The 25,758-nt window shown below is 46.8% G+C and overlaps 1 protein-coding gene across 1 annotated transcript; it reads right to left on the reverse strand.

Annotated features, from left to right (window-relative positions):
• LOC102173866 (2-acylglycerol O-acyltransferase 2) lies at positions 9,520–20,703 on the reverse strand. Its single transcript, XM_005690001.2, has 6 exons — positions 20,554–20,703; positions 17,117–17,295; positions 14,489–14,693; positions 13,996–14,170; positions 13,167–13,366; positions 9,520–11,708 (listed from the first exon to the last, which is right to left on the reverse strand). The coding sequence occupies exons 1-6, from the start codon at positions 20,699–20,701 to the stop codon at positions 11,554–11,556; spliced, it is 1,062 nt and encodes a 353-aa protein (XP_005690058.1). The 5' UTR covers positions 20,702–20,703; the 3' UTR covers positions 9,520–11,553.

A 25,758-nucleotide genomic window follows, 5' to 3' on the forward strand; every position in this document is an offset into this window, starting at 1 on the left:
TGGTCCATAACATGAGCAAAAATAGCCACCAGTCTCCAAAGCGGACTCCAAAGTAGGACTGCCTAGGGCTCTGTGGTTACCCCCTGTCGTTCTCACAAGCCTGAGCAGCCAATTCTTTCACTGACAGAGTGTCGCACACATAGGTGGGTCTGCAGCTTGCATCCTGTGCTCTGAATGGCATATTCCCTGTGTTCCATTGTTGATTTCACAGACAGTGATATTGAGCATCAGTTGATTCCCTGAAGTTACTCAACCAGACAATGACAGAGGTGCCATTGGGATGAAGAATCCTGTATTCCAGAATGGAGCCCTTTCTACCATAAGAGTCCCCCTCTGAGGACAGGAAGGTCTAGTATTGTCCCTTGGACCCCCATTTGCTCCCAGTTGTACCACCTTGAAGTCAGTATGTGGAGGGTGTTGGCAGAGCAACTCTTGCCTCCCTGACCCCACTTGGAAGGATGTCTCTTTTCTTGCTTTCTGACTGTGACTGCTTCATCCTCTAACGGGAGCTAATGGCTTAAGGGGACACCCTCAGGAACAGGGACTCAGCAGGCTGAGAAATCTTCCTAACCAGGACTGTGGGGGTGCTTCAGAGAGGGCCTTGGGCCTACAGTAAAGATGGGGAGATTTGGGGGACTACAGTGAGGAGGGTAGGACATGGCAGACCAAGGGGAGCCTCTGGAGACACCCGTCCCCTTGTGGGCTCTTTGTGCTCTTTGTCCAGCCAGGTGGTGTGGAGGTAGTTGGGGTCACTGGTTTCTAAGCCCACCTCCCTGTTTCAGTACAAATTCCCCAGAAGCAGACTCTGACATAGGATAGGAGCCGAGTGATCCTAGTTTGTTGAGGAAATGCCCGTGGGATAAACTGGAGAAGAAGCTGGGGCAGCAGAATGCGGAAGGGGAAGCAACTAAGCAGGGTGTGACCCACACCAGGAGCAGCCTCAGCTCATCCCTTGGGGCAGCAAACACGATGCCCCAAGTGTGTTACTGCTTAGAGCAAGGAGCTGGTCTTCTCCAGTCAGTCAGGGCCGAGGGGCCCCTGGGTGCAGCAGGAGGGTGTGATGTAAACTTGCACTGTGAGTAGTGTTCCCCTAATCTACTCCTGGGACTGTGTCCTCGTGGAGCCAGGAAGCCCAGGAGAGGTGCAGGGAAAGGTGTTAGAAAGAATGACACAAGCCGAGAATGGGGTTCAGGGTCCCGGTGAAGGGAATCTGGTGGAGCATCAATAGCATTCCCTCGCTACCCTCAGGATTCATCCTCATGTTTCAGGATCCCAGGTCTTCCCCAATATCCCTGGATGGACAGCAGCAGGGTGAGGGCACTGATCGTCTGGGAGCCTGAAGCTGCAGGTGAGACAGAGCTTTGGAGTGAGATTGCGGGGTACAGTGTCAGGGAAGCCCCAGGGAGCAGGATGTCACAGTCTGGAAGGACTGAGGGGTTTGACTTTCCTGCTTTGCAGATGCAAGATGTCACATTCCCAGCCAGGCACATTCAGACACATGAGCCAGGAACAGACAGGAGTGGGTACACCATATACACGTATATACGAACACATATGCTGCTGCTGTTGCTGCTAAGTTGCTTCGGTCATGTCCGACTCTGTGCGACCCCATAAATGGCAGCCCACCAGGCTTCCCTGTCCCTGGGATTCTCCAGGCAAGAACACTGGAGTGGGTTGCCATTTCCTTCTCCAATGCATGAAAGTGAAAAGAGAAATTGAAGTCGCTCAGTCGTGTCCGACTCTTAGCGACCCCATGGACTGCAGCCTACCAGGCTCCTCTGTCCATGGGATTTTCCAGGCAAGAGTACTGGAGTGGGGTGCCATACACACACTGATATTCCTGCAGACACTTACCTGTAGATTTTCACACTTGCTTGCACATGCATATTCCTGAGCTCATGCCTAAAGCATGGCCAGCCAGGTCCTTTTTATTCCTGGCTCTCAGGGGAGGGGGAGGTAGGGAGTTGGGCAGGGTCCAAGGCAGGCTGGTTGCAGCTGACCACTGAAGGGTGACCTTTGGCTGGAATTTCTCAGATCATGCAGTCCCAGAGTCTGGTGTTGCTTGTGAAGCAATGATAAAAGCATCTGGAAGCTCAGTTGCTGCCTCCTGCCCTATCCACCCCATCCATGCCCCCACAGTTCCACTCCTACCTTTGATCCAGGCCTTAGTCCATCCAGGACCAGGGGTCCACCTGCCTGCAGTGCACAGATGAGGATCTGCAGTCATGAAAGGAATGAAATGGGGACAGTGACTTACAGTCCCTGACATTTAGCCCACATCCTTCCCGAGTGGCAGGAGCCAGCAGGAACATGGCCAGTGAGAAACAAGGGTCGTCAGTTCAGAATCAAATTGCTCCTGGCTCTGAGAGGCTCCCAGGCTGATGGAGGTCACAGGTATTGAAAAAACTTGGTGAATGCTCAGTAGACAGAAGTTGGGAACTGTGGAAGCCCAGAGGAGACACATGACAGCCTGGAAGGGGTGGGATCAAGGAAGGCTTTCTGGAAGAGGTGGTATCAAAAGGACTCCTGACATACCAAGAATTGCATTTGGGTAAAAGGGCTTTCAGGAAGGGGGAACAGTTTGTGCAAAATGCTGGCAGTAGGGGAAACACAATGCCCTGGGGAACTGAAAGAAGCTCAGCAAGGCTGGAGGAGGGTAGGAGGGCAGCTGGCAAGAAAGGCAGAGCCCACCCTGCAAATGGCAATAAGCAGGCCAAGGGGCTAGAGACATCCTGAGGACAGAGAATCCACTGGGCAGTTTTCATCAGAGGACTGATGGTGTCAGACCTGCACTGGGAGGTCCTTCTGGCTCCAAGTGCAGGGTGAATCTGGGGATGGCTTGAGACTAATTTGAATGGAATGTAGGGCTGGTGGAGATTTTGCAGGACAAGAGGCCAAGCAAGGACTTTATGTAGTCCTCTTCTACAAAAAGAGGAGAGGAGAGGAGAGGACGAGAGGAGGAGAGGGGAGGACGAGGGGAGGGGAGCGGAGGATTAGGGGAAGGGAGAGAAATGTTCACAAAATTATAATACATTAAACTTAAAGTAAATAATTGAGTACCCTTTTTGTTTTCTTTTTTCTTTTTACTATAGGTCTAGTAATTATAAGGGCAGACATTTCAGAGGATGACATCTGGAGCTTAGTCATCATTACCTATAATCAAGTGATGGCAAATGTTCATCTGTATAAGTCATTCTTAGCTCACAGGTCTTTCAGACAGGGCTGTAGTTTGCTGAACCTGGTGTACACATGGCTTGGCTAGAAGCAACTGAGAAGCAAAGAGGATCTCCCCTCCCCCACCACAAAGGCTCTGCAACAGCCTGCCACTCCCCTGGGACACTACACTGCCTCCAGAGGGCTCAGTGAAAATCAGCCTTATTTGACAGACTCTAGGTTCATCCACATTGCTACAACTGCTACAAATGATCCATTTTTATTCCTTTTCTTGGTTGAGTAATATTCCATTGTGTGTGTGTGTATATATATATATATATATATATATATATATATATATTTGGGCTTCCCTTGCTGGCTTAGATGGTAAAGAATCCGCCTGCAAATGCAAGAGACCTGGGTTTGATCCCTGGGTTGGGAAGATACCCTGGAGAAGGGCATCACAACCCACTGCAGTATTCTTGCCTGGAGAATCCCGTGGACAGAGGAACCTGGCAGGCTACAGTCCATGGAGTCATAAAGAGTCAGACACAACTGGACGACTATGCACACAGCACTATATATATATATATATATATATATATATATATATATATAATATATATCTTACCATATATATGTTACCATATCTTACGGAGAGTGAAGTAAGTCTTTCAGAAAGAGAAAAACTATACCATATGTTAATGCATATATATGGAAACTAGAAAAACGGTACTGCTGAACCTGTCTGCAAGAAGCAATAGAGACACGGAGAATGCACCTGTGGACATGGGGGGAGTAGAGAGCTTGATGAATTGAGAGAGTGGCATTGGCATGTACACTAAGTGTTAGTTGCTCAGTCATGTCCAACTCTTTGTGACCCCGTGGACTGTAGCCCACCAGGCTCCTCAATCCATGGGATTCTCCAGGCAAAAATACTGGAGTGGGTTGCCATTCCCTTCTACAGGAGACCTTCCTGACCCAGGGATTAAACCTGGGTCTCCTGCATTACAGGCAGACTCTTTACAGTCTGAGCCACCAGGGAAGACCAATGTATAGGATAGCTAGTGGGAAGCTGTTTTATAACATAGGAAGCCCAGCTAGGTGCTCTGTGATTACCTGGAAGGGTGGGATGGGCGGTGGGAGAGAGGCTCAAAAGGGAGGGAATATAGGTATACATATAACTTATCCATGTTGTATAGCAGAAACTAACATAAGCTTGTAAAGCAATTATCTTCCAAATAAAAAAATTAAACCTTGAAATGAGGAGGGACCAAGATGCACTAGCAATAGGAAGCCCCCAGGAAAGTGAAGGTCTATAATCATAACATCTTATGGATGGTTGCAGGAGTCTGAGAGGTCCTGCCCAGCATTCTCTCAGGGCCGGACTAACATTTGAGAGTTTCTTGGGAATGCAAAATACTCCAGATATGCAAAGTGATTTGCAAGTTGCCAATGGAGCTGGGATTTGAACATAAGTCACAGGCTTCCCAGCTGGGGTCCTTTCCCTACACCACCATGTACTCATCACCACGGACCTTGCTAACAAGTCAGGACTCATCTGTCCAGGACAAGATGCTGCTCAGACCCCTGCCTTTCCTAGCAGGTTTCCTAATTTACATATATTTGTATGCATAACTCTCCCTGATGAGAAATCTGAAGCTCCAAGAGAATGAATAACTTGATTGGTATCTGTGGCATGATTAAAATGGCATCCCCCAAAAGATATCTGGTCCTAATCCTTAGACCCATGAATATTACCTTGTATGAGGAGAAAATGGGTCTTTGCATATGTGATTAAATTAAGGATCCCAAGATAAGAAGATTATCCTGGAGTATCTGGATGGGCTTTAAATGAATCACATGTATCCTTGTAAGACAGTCAGGGACAGATTCGACTAGGTCCAGAAAGCAGGAGGAGATGAAAGAACAGAAATAGCAAGAGATTTGAAGTTCCTTCTCTGCTGGCTTTGAAGTCGGAGAAGGGGCCTGTGAGCCAAGGAATATATGTAACTCTAGAAGCTGGAAAAGATAAGAAAACAGTTTCTCCCCTAGAGACTCATGAGGAAGCCAGGTGCTGCCCACCACTTGCAAACTGGCATAATGCCACTGATTTCATACATCTGGCCCCCAGAAATGAGAGAGAATAAATATCTGTTCTAAGTGGCCAAGCTTGCGGTCATTTTTTACAAGCAGCCTCAGAAAACTATTATAGCATCCGATAGAATTTTCCTTAATTTAAATCAAACTTTAATTTTAGAATAGTGATAAATTGAAAGAAAAGTTGCAATGACAGTATAGAGGGTTCCTCTATGCTCCTTACCCAGTTTCTTCGAATGTTAACATCTCACTTTACCTTGGTACATTTGTCACAGCCAACAGACAAGACTGGCACATTACCACTAACTAAACCCCACAACTTATTCAAAGTTCAGGAGGCTTTCCTAATGACCTTTATCTAGCCTTGGATTCCATCCAAGACACCTTACATTTAGTCATCTTGTGCTCTTTGTGTCCTCTGCTCTGTGACAGTTTCTCAGTCCTTGGTTTTTGATGACCTTTAGTTTTGAGGAATACAGGGCAGATATTTTGGAGGTCACTTAACTAGAATTTATCTGATGTTCTTCTCTTGGTTAAACTGGGGTTATGGGTTATGGGAATGCAGACGATGGAAGTGCAGTGCCATGCTCATTACATCGTATCAAGGGTACATACTATCAACATGATGTCACTGATGACGTGGACCTTGACTACCTGTTGATCTTCAGGTAGTGTTTGCCAGGTTTTCTGTCGTGCAGTTTCTTCCTGTTCCTCCCTTGCCTTCAACTCCTTTCTTCCCTCTACTCTTCCCGTAGTTAACTCATGGAAACAAGCCACTAGGCTTAACCTAGCTCAAGTGGGAAGGGGTTGTACACAATCTCCTTGAAAGCACAGTGTCTACATGAGTTACTTGGGAGTCTTCTATAAAGGAGGCTGTCTCTTCTACCCTGTATATAAGTTATTCAGTCATATTTATATTAATATACACTGTAGTCATATTTATATTAGTATACACTGTAGACATTTAGTTATTCTTTGGGTTATAATGCAAAACAGTATGTCATTTGTTTTGTTAGTCAAATTGTTCCAGCCACTGCCCTTGGGAGTGTTTCCAGTTTGGCTCCTGTGTTTCTTTGGGACGCTCCTGTCATTTTTGTGTTTTGACCACTCCCTTGTTTCTGACACTTTGGGACTCATCTTATAGTCTGACCCTACCGAGTGTGTGCCCAGTTGTTTCAGTCACGTCCGACTCTTTGTGACCCTATGGACTATAGCCCGCCAGGTTCCTCTGTCCATGGGATCCTCCAGGCAAGAATATTGGAGCAGGCTGCTGGGCCCTCCTCCAAGGGATCTTCCCAACCCAGGGATCGAACTGGGTCTCCTGCATTGCAGGTGGATTCTTTACTGCTGAGCCACTGGGGAAGCTCCTTGGCCTTACCCTAGCACCAGTTATTTCTCTAAGTATCTCAGAAATCCATTCATTAGAGAATGTATTCTAAACAACAATTTAGGTCTCTATGCTACTTGCTACTCGGGTGGCATTGCTTTCAGGCTCCCTCAGAAGATAGAGCTTGGAAATACAGGTCTGTATATTAACCCATATTCATAATTTGGCAGTTTCCAGTCAATATACTATTTTCCAAACTCACTTTGGTCAGTCCTTTTTCTTCACTCAGTTCCATGAGATTTTCTCATACATTTGTAATTCAGTTAAGATTCTTTTGTAATGGTCTACATTCCATCCTAGGAGTCATCAACTTCTTGGTTAATTTTTAAGCTTGTTTCATTTATTTATTTATCTGGCCATGCTGTGTGGTCAGTAGGATCTTAGTTTCCCGACCAAGGATTGAATCCGTGCCTATGCAGTCAAAGCACTAATCAGGGAAGTCCTGAGTTTTAAATTTTAATTTCCATACATTAAAATTCACCATTTGTGGGTTTTGACAAATATGTAGTCTCATGTATATGTCCTACAATACCATATAGATTTGTTGTACAATCCTAAACAATTCCCCTGCTTCCCCCATCTAAGATTCTTACTCCTTAAATCCCTGACTTCTGCTAACTTGTTTTCCATTCCTGTAATTATCCTTTTCCAGAAAAATCATATGAATGGAATCAAATACGGTGTAGCCATTTTTATGGCTTCTTTCATTTAACAAAATGTGTTTATGGTTCATTCATGTTATTGTTGAATAGCTCATTTCTCATTGTTTCTGAGCAGTGTTCCATTGTATAGATGGAGGACAGTGTGTTTTTCATTTCACCCACTGAAGGATATCTTGGTTGCTCCTGGTGACTGGAGGTTATGAATAAGGCTGCTATATAGATACTGATGTGCCTATTGTTGTGTGGACTTATTTTCAAAACACTTGAGTGTATACTTGGAACATTATTGTTGTGTTATACAATAAGCCTATATTTAACTTTGTCAGAAACTGCCAAAAAGTCTTCCAAAATGGTGTGTCATTTTGTATTGAGTTACTTTAAATTTCGCAAATTAAAGCTGACTTTTCTCCTTCTACTCATTTGTTTCCAGGCTTGTAATCAGGAGGTCATACTCACAAGGCAAATGGTTCTGGCTTTGCAGTCAGACTTGAGTTCAAGTCCTGGCTCTGCAAGTGTGAAAATCACTTGAAATTTGAGTGACTTTGGACAAGTTAGTTAACCTCTCTGAGCCTCATATTGGGAATTCATCCTTCATATATGCATGATGTTCCTGGGTGGGTTTTCCAACAGGTGGATTTTGTGATGGTGTTTGGTCTGCAGAATGTTTATTAAGGGGAGCCTAGGCATCAACATCTGTAAGAGGAAGAGAAGGCAGTGGGATTGGGCAGAGGGAGAAGTTGAACCAAAATGGCCCATCAGAGTGCTCCTGATTTGGGCTAAACTTTTTGTGGAAGGAAGACAGTGGAATTGGGCAGAGGGCAAATGCAAACCAAAATGGCCCATCAGAGTGGTCCAGAGTTGGGCTAAAGTGGCCGAGGCTGACATCCCACCTGGATCTGTCTTAGGATCAATTACCCCTGTGCAGGCAGCTCTGCAACTGGAACCACCCCTCCTTCCTTGAAGGTACAACTGGGAGTCATTTTCCAGGGTCCTCCCTCAAGGCAGGTTGGAAGAGCCCTAGATTAGAGCTGAGACCAGTCCTGTACTGACCACTTTCAGGTTGTGTGACCTCAGACAATTTCTTCCCAGAGCCCCTCATCCTACTGGGTATCAGGGGCTGAGACGACAGCCCCTACTGACCTGTGTACAGCACTCAGCAGTCCACCAGGGTTCTGTCCCCCTCATCTCACAACCCCCTTGCAGGCCAACAACCAGGCTGCAGCATACATCCTGGGGCAGCGCGGCTCCTGTGTGATCTGAGGACCTGCCTGTGTCCACGAGCTGCCTGTTACTGGTTCCTGACAAGGTAAGTACAGAGTTGGAGAGAACTGCTCAGAAACCTTAGAGCAACGCAGCAGAGTAGTTCTATGTGTAATAATTAAAAAATTGAGGACTTTCCTGGTGGTCCAATGGTTAAGAGTCTGCCTGCCATTTCAGGGGATGTGGGTTCTATTCCTGGTCTGGGAAGATTCCATGTGCCTCAGGGCAACTAAGCCTGTGTGCTGCAACTACTGAGCCCTCATGCCTAGAGCCTTTGCTCCATAACAAGAGAAACCAGCGCAATGGGAAGCCTGCAAACTGCAAGGAAGGGTAGACCCCACTGGCCACAGCTAGAGAATGCCTGCACGCAGCAATGAAGATCCACTGCAGCCAAAAATAAAATAAAAAATAAAATAATTTAAAACATTTGATTTGCACTATGTTTTTTTTTTGTTTTCTTATTTTATTTCTGGGGTAATTTATATTGTATTTTACAAATGGATAGGTCAATGATTAATGAGAAAATATATATATAAAATCTGTTCCTTTACCACAGATATTTTGAGATGCACTAATCTAGAGTATTCCTAATGCAGGTCTCTGACAATTCTTACATTTTTTAAAGCTGGGGACCGGGGTCACCTTTGATCCTTAATCACTGGCATTTTATTGATAGTGCCAAAATTTGTTACTCTCTCTTTGTGTTTTTAGGGCCTCTTTGAAAGGGGCTGTTAGAAAGAGTCTTTCTGCCCATCTACTTCTATTCATTCTCTCACTAAGAACGTAACTGGCTGTGCATGGATATACCGGTCCAACTGACTGAAAAGGGAAACACTCAGGTCAGCTTTCTGGCAGGAAGTGAGGGAGAGACATAGAATCCAAGAAAAGTCCAAACCTGGTCTGTGATAGACACAAAATTTCACAGCTCTTTCAAAAACTTTTCCAGGAATTTATAAATGGAAGGGGTGAAGAAGAGCTGTTATTTATTCAACAGTCATTTATGGATGAACCATTTAAAGGTGAAGGCACTGGACTCAGTGAGGGAATGTGACCTGTATGGGGTCCTAATGCCAGCAGAGGGGTGTTGGGGGTGGGGACTGTGTGCCTGACTGGTTCCCAGGCACTTGCCCTTTCTAATTTCAGTCCAGAACCAGGCAGGATGAGAGCAGCATGTGACAGCTGCCTGGGACCAGGATGACTGTAATCCTTTAACATCTCTCACATGAACCTCGTTTAATTATGAAGAAGTCATGTCAGTTACGTCGAGTACTCCACATGAAGCATCCACCCAGAGCCCAGGACGTAGTGGGTTCTTAGAAAGTGGCTCAGGGAGCTGATTCTGCCCTGCTGTGGGGTCACTAAGACAGATGCTCAGCCCAGTCCGAGGGATCCATTGCCCCTCCATCTGGCCCATGACCCGATTCAGCTCAAGCACCTCCCAGGGCTCCTCCCTACTGGAGGGAGTGAATTCCTGACCCCTGGACTGGACAGTAATTTCCCAGACAGCAGGCCAGACATCCTCAGGGACCATGTCTACCCTGCCCACTCCCAACTCCATAGAAGTTTGCTGCATAAAGGCCTAAACCTCAGCCTCCTGTTTCTTAAACCTCACTTTGATCTTGGTCCTCATCAGGAAGTCTCACCCATATGTGCTCTGCCCTCTCCCTCCTCTCTGCCTTTGCTCCCTCAGCAGTTCATGTGCTCCGCTTCTGCCTCCTCTGATCTCTAGCGAAGCCCAGTCCTCCTGAGAGGGTGAGGCTGGGCCAGGCCATGTAGTGGCTGGCAGAGCTGTGCTGGCTCACATCTGTCCTATTTGTTGTCACCATCAAGCAGTATCACCAGGCTGGGCTCCAGCAGATCCTTTGCCCACTGTGGGTGATGATGTCTTGTCTGAGAACTTCTTCCATATCAAAGGGCAGCCTAATTTTAAGAGGAGACTCCAGTTCTGCCAATCCCTGAGGGCCTTCATCCTTTGCCTGGTCTGCCCTGTGTCTGTACATAGCCTCCCCCTTCTCTCCCACAGAACAGGCCAGAGGTGGTAATTTGGAGCTGACTGATCAGAGAGGAAGAGGTAACATGACTTTCTCTGGTCTATCTGAGCCACTGTCTGGGAAGAGGACACAGGGCAGGGCAGGCTGGGATTAAATGGGAGTCTTTGACCAGTGTTTTCAGTTAGGTAGGGAGGATGAGAAAAAAGTAAAATCGAGTCTTTCATGTGGTGAATTGACATACACGGAGCCCGAGGTCAGGGCTGAATTACAAAGGCTAGAGTAGGAGTTACCATAAGCAGGTTTCAGCCCATGTGTGATTAGAGCCGAGGTCAGAAGTCATTTTAGTTCTTGGGAAAACTGAGACTCAGAGGGAGGTTGAAGAGGTTGGTGTACAGTCATTTAGCCAGTGACAGGGCTCAGGTCTTCCCCACCTCCAGGCCCCTCTGGCTGCCATATGGGGCTCAGAAGACTCAGAAACTCAGAGGTGCCAGGATCAGCCAGGAGGTTGTGACCTCACCCTCCTCTCCAGCTCAGGGAGGCAGGAGGTGGGACAGGCAGGACGCAGGATGACGGAGCTTGTAGGAGAAAGGGCTGCAGCTGGGGGCTGCTTCTATGCTGTCACTCAAGGCAGAGGAAGGGAAACCTGCTAACTGGAGCTGCTCTTTGTCCTGCTCATTGAGTGACAGGACCACAGAGGACAGAGACACAGACATCAGCCTCTCCTAGTATCTCTCCCACTTCTCAGGTGGGCAGAACCAAGGAGAGGGCCCATTACAGAGGAGTCAGTGCAGGAGAGCAAATCCCTGATGCCAGAGTCTGGCTTCCTCTGCCATGGAGCCAAGTGTGACCTGGAGCCTGGCATGGGGTGGAGCTGCAGGAGTCAGTGAAGGCTCTGGAGATGTGTTCAACAGACACCTCCAGGAAACCTTCTGGGGTCACAGCACCTCTCTCCCTAATGCCAGCCCTGCCCTTTGGGGCAGCCCCTCCTCTGGGAAAGTACTCAGTAGAACTCCAAGTGTTGGTCTTTTGGGACGTTGTACTCGAGCTTGTGGGCTTCGAAGAGGTTTTCCAGCTCGTTCATGTAGCGCTGGTGCAGCCTGTCCACCTCCTCCTGGGAGGGATGTGGTGTCTTCTGCACCTCGATGGGCTTCCCCACTGCAAGACACAGAGGTGAGTGGTGGCCCAGAGTAGGAACCACTGGGGTCTCTGGATCCCATGGGCCAGGACTCCTTGCCAGTGGTCACACCTACTGGAAAGTGCCTGTATTATTTCCCTTTCAACTGTATTTTGGTTGATCTAATCTAGATATTAGGACAACTCTAAGATTCTGAAATAATAAAAACACCTCCTGCTGGCATTGCCACCTGCCAGACAATGTCCTAGGTGCTTTACTTGTATTATCTCCTAAAATCTTCTGAACAATCTTATGGGGATTGAACCTGCTATTAGTCCATTTTAGCAGGTAAGGTATTGAGGCTCAGGGAGGTTAAGTAACATATTGCAAGATCACATAGCCAGGAAGAATCAGTGACAGATTGTAAGCCCTGAGGAGGTTCTCTTAGCCTCATGGACACATGGATCTAGGAGTCTTAGATGCCATGAGTGGAAGTGTCTGTATGTCTGGGAGGAGGTGGCTCACAGCCCAAGTGCCTCTTCCTGCTTTCCCTCCATGCTGGTCTGCAGTGCCCCCCATTCTAGGGAGGACGTGGGAAGACCTATCAACCTCTTTCCTCTTGTTCTGCCTGGCTCAGAAAGCAGCTGTTCTGTCTTCTCCTTTTGGGAATGGTTCTAGAGACATCAGTTGTGAATTATATTCATGAAAATATTGCCAGACAACCCAGGAAAAGTCATGGTGTAGAGACTTGGCCAAGTCTGTACTCAACTAAGAAATAATTGGGTGAGTGGAGATGAACAGACCTCTCTCTATAAGCTTTGCCATTGGAACCTAGTTGGAATTCAAGACAAAAGCAAATGAGATGATCATATAGCAGAAAAGATGGTGCTAAGTCCATGCACTAAAGCCCATGCCCATTATTTACAGGGAAATCCCTCAGGCTCTCCTTTATAGCCTGCTGCTTGCTACTTTATACACAATTCTAACAGACCTGGAATGCCCTTCCCTTGTATTCACCTCCTCCAAAAGTCTTACGGGATTGTCTGGTCAGAATTAAACCCTCCTTCTCTGGCATCATAAAAGTCAAGTAGATCCTGATTCAAGCCTCAGTGTTGTTACTCAAGGGCATGAGGATCTGTTTGTAGTGATTTACCTTCTCTGAGTCTCAGTTTGCCACCAATAAAATAGGGATGAGAGTCTACCTCCAAGGTCACCCGGAAAAGTGAACTGTAATGAGCCATTGCAGTGCTTGCCACACAGTGGGTGCTTGGTAATCTGTAGTGGCTATGGTTCTTTGTACCTCAGTTACAGTTCTTGTCCCAGACTGCCTTTTATCAGGGTTATTTGCCTGTGTCTCTATTTCACCCTCTAGAACATGAGTTCCACTTGGTCAAGGATGTGTCCAACCCAAGTCCATGTCCTCTTGCAGTGCAGAGCCCAGGCTTCTTGCCTTGTAGCCTTCCCCCCACCTCCCTATCCCAGCCCAGGTCTAGGCTCACCCACGGTGGTGATGGGTCGGCGGTAGGGCATAAAACCAAAACTGTACTGGAAGACTCCACGGCCATAGAAAAGCGGGAGGGCAACACCTATCTTCTTGTACAGTTGATCAATGAGCCATTTCCACCAAAAGCCAAGAGATTTCTTAGGGTGGACAAATAAGTCATTGTCCCCAAAGGAGAAGATCGGCACTAGATCTGCTCTGGAAGGAGACAGGAGAGAGGGCATGTGGAGGAGCAAGAAGATTCAAACTGGTCACCTAGCAGGAAGCTTGTGACAAAAATTACAGCAGAGAACAAAGCCCTGGGCTGGAAGTAGGTGGCCTTGGGTAACTCCCAGTTGTGCTACAGCTTTGCTTTGAGATAGTGGGTAGGTCCCAGCACCTCTTAGGATCACCACTTCCCAGCTGCACCATGACAAGGAGATCAGAATGTTGTAGAGTCCTCCCAAACATCAAACATCTGCAAAGTTTCTGGGAAAATCTCTTCTGCCCCAGCTAGCTTGTGTTCTTCAGAGGTGCTTCAAGGTTGGATAACTGCTCTAAGCTGTGGCCCAAATTCCACTCTCTCAGATCCCCTAGGTCTCAGATATAATGCCAACTTTGGGCAGTATGACCCATCACACCTAGTCCTTTTGATCAACTAGTCTCCCCTCTAGAATCTTCTCTGGGTATTTGGACATGAGACAGTAGATATCTTGCTAAGTTATCCTCTCTATGAATTGACTGAACATCTTTTGCTAAAATAGGACCTGTCTTGATCTCTGCTGTCTTCCCACCAAAACATGATACTTGCCAATCTCCAGCTGAACCCAGAGCCCTCTCCCCAATACCCGTGCATCAGGGCGAGCCTGACGAAGCCCTTGCGGTTCCGCAGCACCAGCTTGTTGGCTCCAGGCCTGGTCTTCAGTGCCTCCTTGATGCCCCCAACAGTGATGACCACTAGGTTGCCGCTTCCTTTCCTGCTCAGAATGTGAGCAACACTCTCTTTGTCTGCTGGGACCATCCCTGGGGAGAGTCATGTTGTTAGCTATGGGGTGAAGGGGACAGGGGCCATAGGGGGGATGCGGTAGGTCCCTACTCACCCTCCCCCTATAGCTGGGAGTTCCCTGAGGACTGGGATTGAGTCATTCCTTTCTTCCCAACCCCTCACCAAGCTCATTGCTGGGAACAGAGCTGTGGGAAGTGCTTCCTTGGGTCTAGCCTCCTTCTCTACTACACATGTTCTTGGAGGAATTACAGAATTCTTAGAAGCCCTCCCTGAAATCCCTCCTCCATGTCTGCAGCCCTCATTTTCCTGGGCTTTCCAGTTCTGGGAAGGCTTACCCCCTTGCATGATGTAATCCCTGAAGAATGGGATCCAGAAAAATATGTTTATCGTTGTCACATGTGGCTGGATGCCAGGGAAAACTGAGAAGAAGCCCGTGCTCCCTGAGCACAGGTTGGTAAAAACTCCGATCGACAGGACTCCATGAGGGTGGAAGCCAGCGAGGTAGTTCCGGGAGGGGTCCAACTCAGCAGTCTTGACTAGCTGTGGGGACAGAAACCTGGTGAATTGGGGCTGTACCTCGTGCCCTCGCTGGTCCACCTGCTGACTTTCTGGGCTGACCTCTTCTATGTCTCCCCTGTGCCCAAGTTCTATCACACCCCACGTGAATGTGCTGAGATTAGACACGGCCTATCTGAGGATCCTTGTCCCCACTGCAGACCTGGAACAGAGGAGACACTCTTGGAGACTGTGGAACGAAAGGAAGAGAATGGACCCATGAATGGACCCACCAGGGAAGGAAGGCCCCCTGCCCAAGGACTCCTGGGAGGGTGACAGGGACACAAGCCCCTGTCCTACGTGAAGGGAAACCTTATCCCAGACAGAGTCAACCCAGAATGAAGGAGCCATTGCAGGAGGGAGTGAGCATCTCTCCAAAGACTGGGGCAGCTGGAGTTCTGTCCTGGAACAGGGCTGACCCCTGAGTTCCTGTGACTCAGTCTAAGAGACCCCAGTGTGCTAGGAAGTGGGGGTGGGAAAAGGGGCACGAAGTCCCTAGTGATGCCCGCAGGTCTGGGTGGGGAGGGGTCAAGAAGGTGTCCTGCCAAGTCTGCAGCACTTCCTGACACCAGGTCACAGCCTGCTCACAGAATTGCACCCCTGCTCAGGCCTTGGCCTGTGTAGACACTGCTGCTCCAGGATAATGAAATCCTCACATAGAAACCCAGCTCCTGGACTGATCTTCAGGATGAGGTGGAGGCACCTTGTCCTGGGGGAAACATTGCCTGATTCTCTACCGTTAATTCTTGAGGAAGCCTATCACTTGTGTTTAGAAAGCTCCAAGACCCAGAAACCATTTCCTCATTTTGCTTGAAATTCCACCACTAAACTCTAGTTTATAAAAATCACAGCAGGAACTGTTTAAAGTTCAGGAATCCACAAGCATTTGGCAGGGAGTGCAGAGGCTTGTCAATGTGGGAGAGCTCCAGTAGAGCACAGACTCCCACTTATGGGCTAGCCCATGATTCCTGCAGGGCCTGCACAGTGAAAGTGTGTAGAAGAGTTGGCGGATCTCCTGGGAGTTGCTGGAGTCCAGACCGTGAGGCCACTGAGCTATCTCTGCAGGCTCCCAGCCCAAGACAGGCAAGTTACTGGGCATATCATCCTGCCCTCTGCGCCCACTCATAGGTACTGCCTGCCCTCTGCAGGCCTGCAGTGGGCAAGACTCCTGAATGCTGTACACATGAAATTTCTGCAAATCAAGTCCAGTGTCCCATCTGTCTTAATAGTGACTTTGAGAAAACCTCCCCTGGGGTTACCTGTTTGGGTGAAGAGCATGAGGGTCACAGAGCCCCTCAGTACCATTTTCCTGGCAGACATTCAACTGACAAGAGTTTTGGTTGCAAAGATAGCCACATGCTATTCTTGGAGGCCCTAGGATGATCTGATATTTCATGAAACCCTCACAACCCAATAATGAATGTGGCATAATTTCTGCTTTACATGTGAAGAAATCAAGGTTCAATGAGACTAGCTCACCCAAGATCTGGTATGTTGCAGATCTGGTATTAGAACCTATCCTGCCCAGCTCCACAGGTCACACTGTATCCATTTCTTCTCTTCTGTTTCCAGAGGAGGGCCACCTGCCTCTTCCTGGCACCTTTCTGTGTCTCTCCTGCCTTTCCCACCCTATCTGGACAGTAAATCATCCCTTCCCAGGACTTACACCCAAAGATTTAGTCTTTTTGTGATACAGGAAAGAAGTAGAAGGCTCAGTTCACTTAGAGCAATGTCTTCCTCAATCAGGACTGAACTTTGAGCCCATGCTGAGGTGTCCACAGTGACCTTAGGTCAGAGAGTCAGTCAGAGGCACTCAGAGTAGAAGGAAGCAGTATGTTTACTGGATACATGGGGAAACTGAGGAACTGATTGAGCAAGTCTCTGTCCAAGGACATAAAGCATACCGAAATTTGGGGCAGAATAGATCCAGAGAACCAGTTTAGGGCTCTCTGCCTAGCTTCTTTACCCAAAGTTAATACACAAACTTTGAAACCAGTAAAAGGACTTGTGTGGCCTTGGTCATGCCTTTCTTTCTCACTGGGTATCAATCTTTTTTTTGAAGAGGTGTGGGGCTAGATGTTCTCTAAGGACATGACTTTATACCTGCAAACCCAAGCATGTCTGCTGAGCAGTTTACACCTATAAGACATACATGTGTGCTACCATATATAGTCCACAGAGCTCCTTCAAATCCTGTTCATTCATCAGTCCTCATAGTGGCCCCACATCTCTGCAGGTGGTAAACCACCGCCAGACAGAAGCTGACTCCTCCCCATGCTGCATAGTGGTGGAAGCCCAGCTCCTTCCTCCTAGCCTGGTATTCTGCTCACTGCACACAGGGCCACACTTCCCCACGGACACGTGGGGCACTACAGGCTTAGCCACTCCCCAGCCACCCCGTTACTCACCGAGATGGGGAAATAGTCCTTCATGTACTTCCATATGACCCAGTGCCTTAGGATCTCACTGTGTCTGCCCCCCTGCCATGGCTTATTTTGGTCCAAGTATAACCAGATGGCATACAGGATACTGAAGAACCAGAATCTTGTGAACAGGAGGCCTATGAAGACCACAGGGCAGAGAAGGGCTGGGGAGGGAAGCAGGAGCTGTCAGTAGTCACAGGAATGAAGGAAAAAGCTCTCCCCATATGTCCAGCACTAGCAGCACTGTCCTGTCCAGCCCTCATCCCAGGAGGAAGGAGTCAACCTTCCCTGCCTTCAAGGAAAAAGGAATGTAGCCTTTCCAGTGTCACACTGGGAACCTGAATTTGAAGACAGACTTAACTATAAACTTTTTCCCACTGTACCAGGCTCCTTATTCACTCCAATCTTATCCCTTCCACCTCCCTCTCTGTCCTGTTAAGTAATTTGTATTTACCAAGGGCTCAATAAAGGCCTGATGGAGAGGCAATTAAATGAGCCTTTGGGACCACAGAGAAAAGGGAGACATTGTCTTTGCCCAGCCCTCTTTCAGTACACCCTCAGCCCATCTTTCATAGATATATCCAACCAGATCCCTCCTCTAATGAAGCTCTCCGATGGCTTTTTCATAACTTTGAGGCACAGACCAAGGAGCTCATCCTGGCTTTCAAGCTCCCCATGACTGACTTGAGGCCCTTCCTGCTCCAGCTTCACTCACCCATATGCATCCCCATAATCCAGCCACGCTAAGCTTCTCAGTGTTCCTACTACTCCCTGAGCTCTTTGTCTCTTAGCTTTTGCTCACGTTTCCTATGCCTGCCCTTCCCTCTCCTGCAAAAGGAGGGAGGTAGAGGCTAACACATCTGCCTGTACAGCATTACCAGGGCTGGGCCCAGTGAGGAATTCCCCTCTGATCTTTGATTCTCAGTCCCTACCACAGGTTAGTCCCAGCTTCACCTCAGAGTTGGGGAGTTCTATGGGGCTGTCATTAATCTAATGCCAATGGAACGTCATTCCCAGGGAATAATGTTCCCTCTTCAACTTATTGACTCCACTCAATCCCATACATTCAAACTCTTGAAGAAGGTTAGTTTCCACTTCTGTTCCATCTGAAAGTAGGGTAGATTGGGCTGTCATTCCTGGTAGGTTTCCAGGAAGAGGGGACGTTTGACTCAATTTAAATAGTAGTAAAATTCATAAGCCAGACAAAGTAGGTTGAAGCTCACAGACGCTCACTTTACACAGAGCTCCTACAATGAGTCAGGTGCTGGTGGGACAACTGTGAACTGGCAGAAAATCCTGGCCTTCTCAAGCTGACTCCCGCAAATCTGGAGGAAGGCTACAGGATGCCAGTGGGGATAAGATGTCCAGGATTTTGACTTAGGTTTTATTTCATTTCATTTATTTATTTATTTGTCACTACAATGTGAAGAAAGCAATAAAATCCCAGCTAGGTCGTTGCCCTTGGGCAAAATCTGAAGTCTGTGTGGGCCACTCCCATTTTCAGAAAACCAGCTCTAGAGGGTAAAACCTTGTTAATAGTGACTCCCTGGAGGGTAAAGTATTTGAGGAAGTCTTTTACTTTTAGGATACACATTTTGTTTCAGTGTGTCACAGTAAAATTATTAGTTTTGTACTGAGAAAATAAATGTTAGGAAAAAAACCCATATGCAGGGTATTTCCATTTGATCTAAAGATCTTTCTACACCCCACCATCCCTCTCACCTGGGCTCACTCTTTACTGTCAGCAGGAAAAATCCTAACCAGGGAGTCTTTTCAATTTCTGAGGACAGGGAAAGACTTTTTTCATCTTATTATAGCAAGGGGAAAAATGTAAAAGCCCACTTTACAGAGGCCCAGAGAGGGTATGTAGATTGGTTAGGTCACACAAAAAGTTAGTAGGATGAGATTTGGCATTCAGTTCTACTATTTGGGCTACGTTGTACTCCCAGCATTCACTCATTCAACAAATATTCATTGACTTCAACTCTTTTAGGAGCTGGAAATGCAGCTGAGAACAAGACAAACTGTTTGAAAGGATCTTACCTTCCTATATGAGATGCTAGTTGTTAAGAGAAGGAAACAGAGTAAACAAGAAACCCATTGTTTCTGGGCCCTGAGTCCACTGTGACTGGTCCTAGTTAAGCACTCCAGTCATCTCTTGGCCCTTCCACCAGAGGGCCTGCTCCATGTCCAGTATGAACCAGCTGTTCACCATATGTATGGTGCTTATTCCCCCACTGGAGGCCATCACTCTCCTACCAGCCTTTAAATCCCGCCCTGTGGATCCATCTCCTAACCATCTCTCTACCTACTGCCTGTCTCCCTTGACCAGGGGAGGCAATCTTTACCCTAAACACCAGACTGTAAATATTTCAGACTTTGCAGCCAAAGAGGCAACTCAAAGGATATTATATACAGAGCTGAGGATTTAAAATGTAAAAATCATTCTTGGCTCATGGGCTGTGCTGTGCTGTGCTGTGCTAAGTCACTTTAGTCATGTCTGACTATTTGGGACCTCCATGGACTATAGCCCACCAGTCCTCTCTGTCCATTGGGTTTTCCAGGCAAAAACACTGGAGTGGGTTGCCATTTCCTCCTCCAGGGGATCTTCCCTACCCAGGGATTGAACCAGTGCCTCTTAGTTCTTCTGCATTGGCAGGTAGGTTCTTTACCACTAGTGCCACCTGGGAAGCCCAGGTGACTTCCCTGGTGGCTCAGGTGGTAAAGAATCTGCCTGAGATGAGGGAGACATAGATTCAAACCCTGGGTTGGGAAAATCCCCTGGAGAAGGGAACAGCTACCTACTCCAGTATTCTAGCCTAGAGAATTCCAAATTTCATGGACTGTACAGTTTATGGGGTCACAAAGAGTCAGATATGACTGAGTGACTCTTTCACTTTCATGGGCTGTACCAATGGCTGGATTTGGCCCATGGGCGTAAGTTGGAGACCCCCGATACAGATTGTTACTGCTCCCTGTCATTAATTTATACCCTATGCCCTAAACACAGTAGATCCATTGGCTTCAGCCATAGGGACCTATACCACACAGATTGGACCTTGTCATTCCCATACCTAAAGCCTTCCTGGGGCTCCTTTTGTCCCCAGGATAAGGGACAAGGTACAAACTCCTGCTCCTGGCACCAGTGGACCCAGATCCCTTTCCTCAGCTTCCCTCCCTCTAGCTACTTGACCTCCCAGTATTCCAGACTGGGCAGTGGGTGGGTGCAGCCAGTCAGATACACTCCTGCTGGCAAAGCACCCGGAAGGCCAGCTGAGCAAATTGTACCTCATACCAGGTGTTCCCCAGGTGCTGATCTCAGCAGCCCTTTTAGGACCTATATCTTTCTCCCATCAATGCCCCCTGCGCTCCAGAAGTGGCAGGTGTCCATGGTCTCCTGTTCCCAGCCCAGCCTGCCTTACGCAAGACCAAGATGGAGAAGATCCATTGCAGGACCGCGAAGGTCTGCAATCTGCGCTCCAGTGGCACAAACAAAGGCGCGAACTCCACCATGCTGGCTCCTCTGTGAGTCCTGGAGGCGTCTCTGAGTTCTGCTGCGGACTGAGACATCTGCTGGTGTTTGCTGCTGCCAGAGATTGGCTAAGCATTTATGGGTTCTGAAGTGGGTGGGTGCCCAATCCAACCCAACCCCAACATCTTCCTGCCCCTGCTTGGCAAGGATCTCTTTCTTGAGAAATCTTTGAACTCACTCTCCTGGCCCCATGTCGAAATGGAGGAAGGAAAGGACATTTTCTTTTTAAAACAATGTTTTATTTGCCAGATCTTCTTTCTCTGTTTGCTTGAATCTTGCTATCACTTGGCATGTGAAGCAACAAATACAGTACAATCTTGTCTTCTTTCCACCTTCGCAGCTACCTGGCTGTGATAATTGTCTCCTTTCATTTGCCAGATCCACTGTTCCCTTCCATGAATTTGTAATTACAATTCCCATCTAAAAATCCCTTGGCCCCACCATCTCCTCCACTTCCTGCCCTATTCTTCCACTCACCTGCACAGCACAACTCTTGGAAGAGCTGTCATTGTCTCTTGGAAGACAATGACAACTGTCAGCTCCCCACCCTTCCTTCCCATTCTCTCCTCCCTCCTCCAGACTTCATATATCACTGCTCTGTGGAACTGCCCTTGAGAAGTTCACCAGTGGTCTCCACACTGCTGAATCCAGTGGTCAGTTCTCAGCTCTCATCTTGAACTCTCAGCAGCCTCAGACACAGTTGGTCCCTCCCTCCTCCTTGAAACCACTTAGTCTGTGGACACCACTCTCTCTTGATTTCTCTCCTGCCCCTCTGACTGCCCCTGGGTCTCCACAGTGGCTCTTGTCCTTCACCAGGCTAAGTGTTTGAGGGTCTTTCTGCTCTCTCTGTCCCTGACCCTCCCTCCTCTTCTGTAGAGACTCAGGCTCATGGCCTTGAAGTCTGTCTACAGAATGAACACTTCCAAACTGCATCTCCTGCCTGACCTTCCCTTGGGCTCCAGACTGAACTAAGTAGGTGGGTACTTGATATTCTCCCTGATAGTCTGCTCGGCACTTCCACCACAGCTTGTCTAAAACTGAACTTGACTTCCCCTCATCCGCCTGTGTTATAGTCTCCATATAGCCACAGAGCTTTCCAAAGTGGTTAACAATATTTACCCCCACAAGCCCCTGACAAAAATTCCAGGTGCTCCACATCCTCCTCAACATTTGATCCATTGTAATGAGGATATGGGGAAATCTTCATTGTGCTCATAGTAGTCTCTGAATGCCTAGTGCGATTGAGCACAGTTAAGGATGTTTATTGGGGCAGGAGAAGGGGATGACAGAAGATGAGATGGTTGGAGGGCATCACCAACACAATGGACATGGATTTGGGTGGACTTCGGGAGTTGCTGATGGACAGGGAGGCCTGGCGTGCTGTGGTTCATAGGGTCACAAAGAGTTGGACACGACTGTGTGACTGAACTGAACTGAACTGATTGGCCATTTGAATATATTTTATCTTCAGTTCTACTCTTTTGTTGACTTAAATATCTCTGGCACTGTAAAGCTGCTTTCCACCCACACAGCCAGCCTCTTTGATAATCACTGACACTGGTGTTCTCACTGGTTTCTGGGCTTTTTCTCCCTCTCACAGTCTCAGTAGCTAGAGGGACTTCTTGGTCAAGGGCTATGTGATTGCACAAGCTGTAGAGTAATGTGGCAGGTTTTTCCAAAACAGCAGCACCAGTTTATATCTCACCTAGAATATGTCAGTGTCCCATGGATGCAGATCCTCTCTCCTTGGTGAATTCAGACACTTTATTTGCTGGTGTGTAGAGAGATATCTTGGAGAAGGCAATGGCAACCCACTTCAGTACTTTTGCCTGGAAAATCCCATGGATGGAGGAGCCTGGTGGGCTGCAGTCCATGGGGTCGCTGGGAGTCAGACATGACTGAGTGACTTCACTTTCACTTTCATGCATTGGAGAAGGAAATGGCCACCCACTCCAGGGTTCTTGCCTTGAGAATCCCAGGGATGGGGGAGCCTGGTGGGCTGCTGTCTATGCGGTCGAACAGAGTTGGACACGACTGAAGTGACTTAGCAGCAGCAGCAGCAGAGAGATATCTAGTTGGGGTCTTGATTTCCATTTCCTCATCACGAAAGATGAACCTGGCTTTATTCATTGCATTTCGTCTCTGTGAAAATCTCCTTAATTTTTACTCATTTCTCTACAATGTATTTTTTATTTTTTTTTCTGAATTTGAAGAAACCTCCCCCGCTACACCCCCCACCCCCCACCACCACCACCACCAATACTAATCATTGTTGGTTGGGTACATTGTGAATTTTTTGTCCCAATTTTTTCTTCATTTATATAAATTTTTATTTATACAGTAAATTAAAAATTGTATTTACATTAATTCTTTGTTCTCCTAAAAGAGCACCTAAAATTTCACCCCCACCCCTTATAGGGTATAATAAGTGTTCACTGAAACTGTATTGTGTTATTGTTTTAAGGAGAGAGGATGGAGAAGAAGGAGCCACCAGCTAGCCTGTCCTGCTGTCTGCAAGGGAGCAGGACTTGGAGCAGAAGTGAGTGTGCCTGAGTACTGCAGTGCCTTCCATCAGCAGACCTAAGAACAAGGCAAGGTTTGGGCATCTCACATCTTCTTCACCTGTGAGGTGTGATTTTTTTTTCCTCTTCCTTGTGGGGAGGGTCTTTCCTGATAGCTCAGCTGGTAGAGAATCCACCTGCAATGCAGGAGATCTGGGTTGGGAAGTTCCCCTGGAGAAGGGAAAGGCTACCCACTCCAGTATTCTGGCCTAGAGAATTCCATGGGCTATAAAAAGTTGTACATGACTGAGCAACTTTCACTTTTACTTTCCTGGTGAGGAACACATGGAGCCCTGGGGTTCTTCTCTCAATTCTTACTTAGCTTGTGTTTTAAGGTGTCACTGACAATCTGGTTTTAGAAAAGGCAGAGGAACCAGAGATCAAATTGCCAACATCTGCTGAATCATTGAAAAAGCAAGAGAGTTCCAGAAAAACATCTATTTCTGCTTTATTGACTATGTCAAAGCCTTTGACTGTGTGGATCACAACAAACTATGGAAAATTCTGAAAGAGATGGAAATACCAGACCCCCTGACCTGCCTCTTGAGAAACCTATATGCAGGTCAAGAAGCAATAGTTAGAACTGGACATGGAACAACAGACTGGTTCCAAACAGGAAAAAGAGTACGTCAAGGCTATATATTGTCACCCTGTTTATTTAACTTTTATGCAGTGTACATCATGAGAAACACTGGGTTGGAGGAAGCACAAGCTAGAATCAAGATTGCCAGGAGAAAGAAAGCTGAGTGCCAAAGAATAGCTGCTTTTGAACTGTGGTGGTAGAGAAGACTTTTGAGAGTCCCTTGGTCTGCAAGGAGATCCAACCGGTCCATCCTAAAGGAGATCAGTCCTGACTGTTTATTGGAAGGACTGATGCTGAAGCTGAAATTCCAATACTTTGGCCACCTGATGTGAAGAGCTGACTCATTTGAAAAAACCCTGATGCTGGAAAAGATAGAGGGCAGGAGGAGAAGGGGACAACAGAGAATGAGATGGTTGAATAGGCTCACCGACTCAATGGAGATGACTTTGAGTAAACTCCAGGAGTTGGTGGTGGACAGGGAAGCCTGGCATTTTGCAGTCCATGGGGTTGCAAAGAGTCGGACATAACTGAGTGACTGAACTGAATAACTGAACATTTTAAATTTTAATGTATTCTTATTTATTTTATCAGCCTTTTATTTAATTGATATTGCTAGATTGCTTGGTCTGACTTTGGAAATCGTTAAGTCATTTTGCTAAATTGTAACTTTTCCTTGGAAACTATCAGTTTCATCAAAGAATGCAAATTAAGCATTCACTCTCCATTTGGTATTCCCCAACCCCCAGCAACTACCAGCTTGCTTTTCTCTCTGCTGCTGCTACTGCTGCTAAGTTGCTACAGTTGTGTCTGACTCTGTGTGACCGCATAGATGGCAGCCCACCAGGCTCTGCCATCCCTGGGATTCTCCAGGCAAGAACACTGGAGTGGGTTGCCATTTCCTTCTCCAATGCATGAAAGTGAAAAGTGAAAGTGAAGTTGCTCAGTCGTGTCTGACTCTTAGCTACCCCATGGACTGCAGCCTACCAGGCTCCTCCATCCATGGGATTTTCCAGGCAAGAGTACTGGAGTGACCTAATCAATGAATATAGTAGAATTGCAGGATATAAAATCAACACACAGAAATCCTTTGCATTCCTATACACTAACAATGAGAAAACAGAAAGATAAATTAAGGAAACAATTCTATTCACCATTGCAATGAAAAGAATAAAATACTTAGGAATATATCTATCTAAAGAAACAAAAGACCTATATATAGAAAACTATAAAACACTGGCGAAAGAAATCAAAGAGGACACTAATAGATGGAGAAATATACAGTGTTCATGGTTTGAAAGAATCAATATAGTGAAAATGAGTATACTACCCAAAGCAATATATAGATTCAATGCAATCCCTATCAAGCTACCAACAGTATTTCTCAGAGAGCTAGAACAAATAATTTCACAATTTGTATGGAAATACAAAAAACCTCGAATAGCCAAAGCAATCTTGAGAAAGAAGAATGGAACTGGAGGAATCAACCTGCCTGACTTCAGGCTCTACAACAAAGCCACAGTCATCAAGACAGTATGGTACTGGCACAAAGACAGAAATATAGATCAATAGAACAAAAGAGAAAACCCAGAGATAAATCCACACACCTATGGACACCTTATCTTCGACAAAGGAGGCAAGAATATACAAAGGAGAAAAGACAATCTCTTTAACAAGTGGTGCTGGGAAAACTGGTCAACCACTTGTAAAAGAATGAAACTAGAACACTTTCTAACACCATACACAAAAATAAACTCAAAATGGATTAAAGATCTAAACATAAGACCAGAAACTATAAAACTCCTAGAGGAAAACATAGGCAAAACACTCTCCGACATAAACCACAGCAGGATCCTCTATGACCCACTTCCCAGAATATTGGAAATTAAAGCAAAAATAAACAAATGGGACCTAATTAAAATTAAAAACTTCTGCACAACAAAGGAAATTATAA

The sequence above is a fragment of the Capra hircus genome, chromosome 15 (genome assembly GCF_001704415.2).
Source record: "Capra hircus breed San Clemente chromosome 15, ASM170441v1, whole genome shotgun sequence".
Classification (NCBI taxonomy): Eukaryota; Metazoa; Chordata; class Mammalia; order Artiodactyla; family Bovidae; genus Capra; species Capra hircus.

Bases quoted from the DNA above. Each gene is read 5' to 3' on its own strand.
- LOC102173866 (XM_005690001.2), bottom strand. From the start codon at position 20,701: ATGTCTCAGTCCGCAGCAGAACTCAGAGACGCCTCCAGGACTCACAGA. The intron at 14,694-17,116 runs GTGAGTAACGGG...CTGTCCCCACAG, and splicing joins AGGACTATTTCCCCATCTCG to CTAGTCAAGACTGCTGAGTT. The intron at 11,709-13,166 runs GTGAGCCTAGAC...TGTGTCTTGCAG, and splicing joins CCGACCCATCACCACCGTGG to TGGGGAAGCCCATCGAGGTG.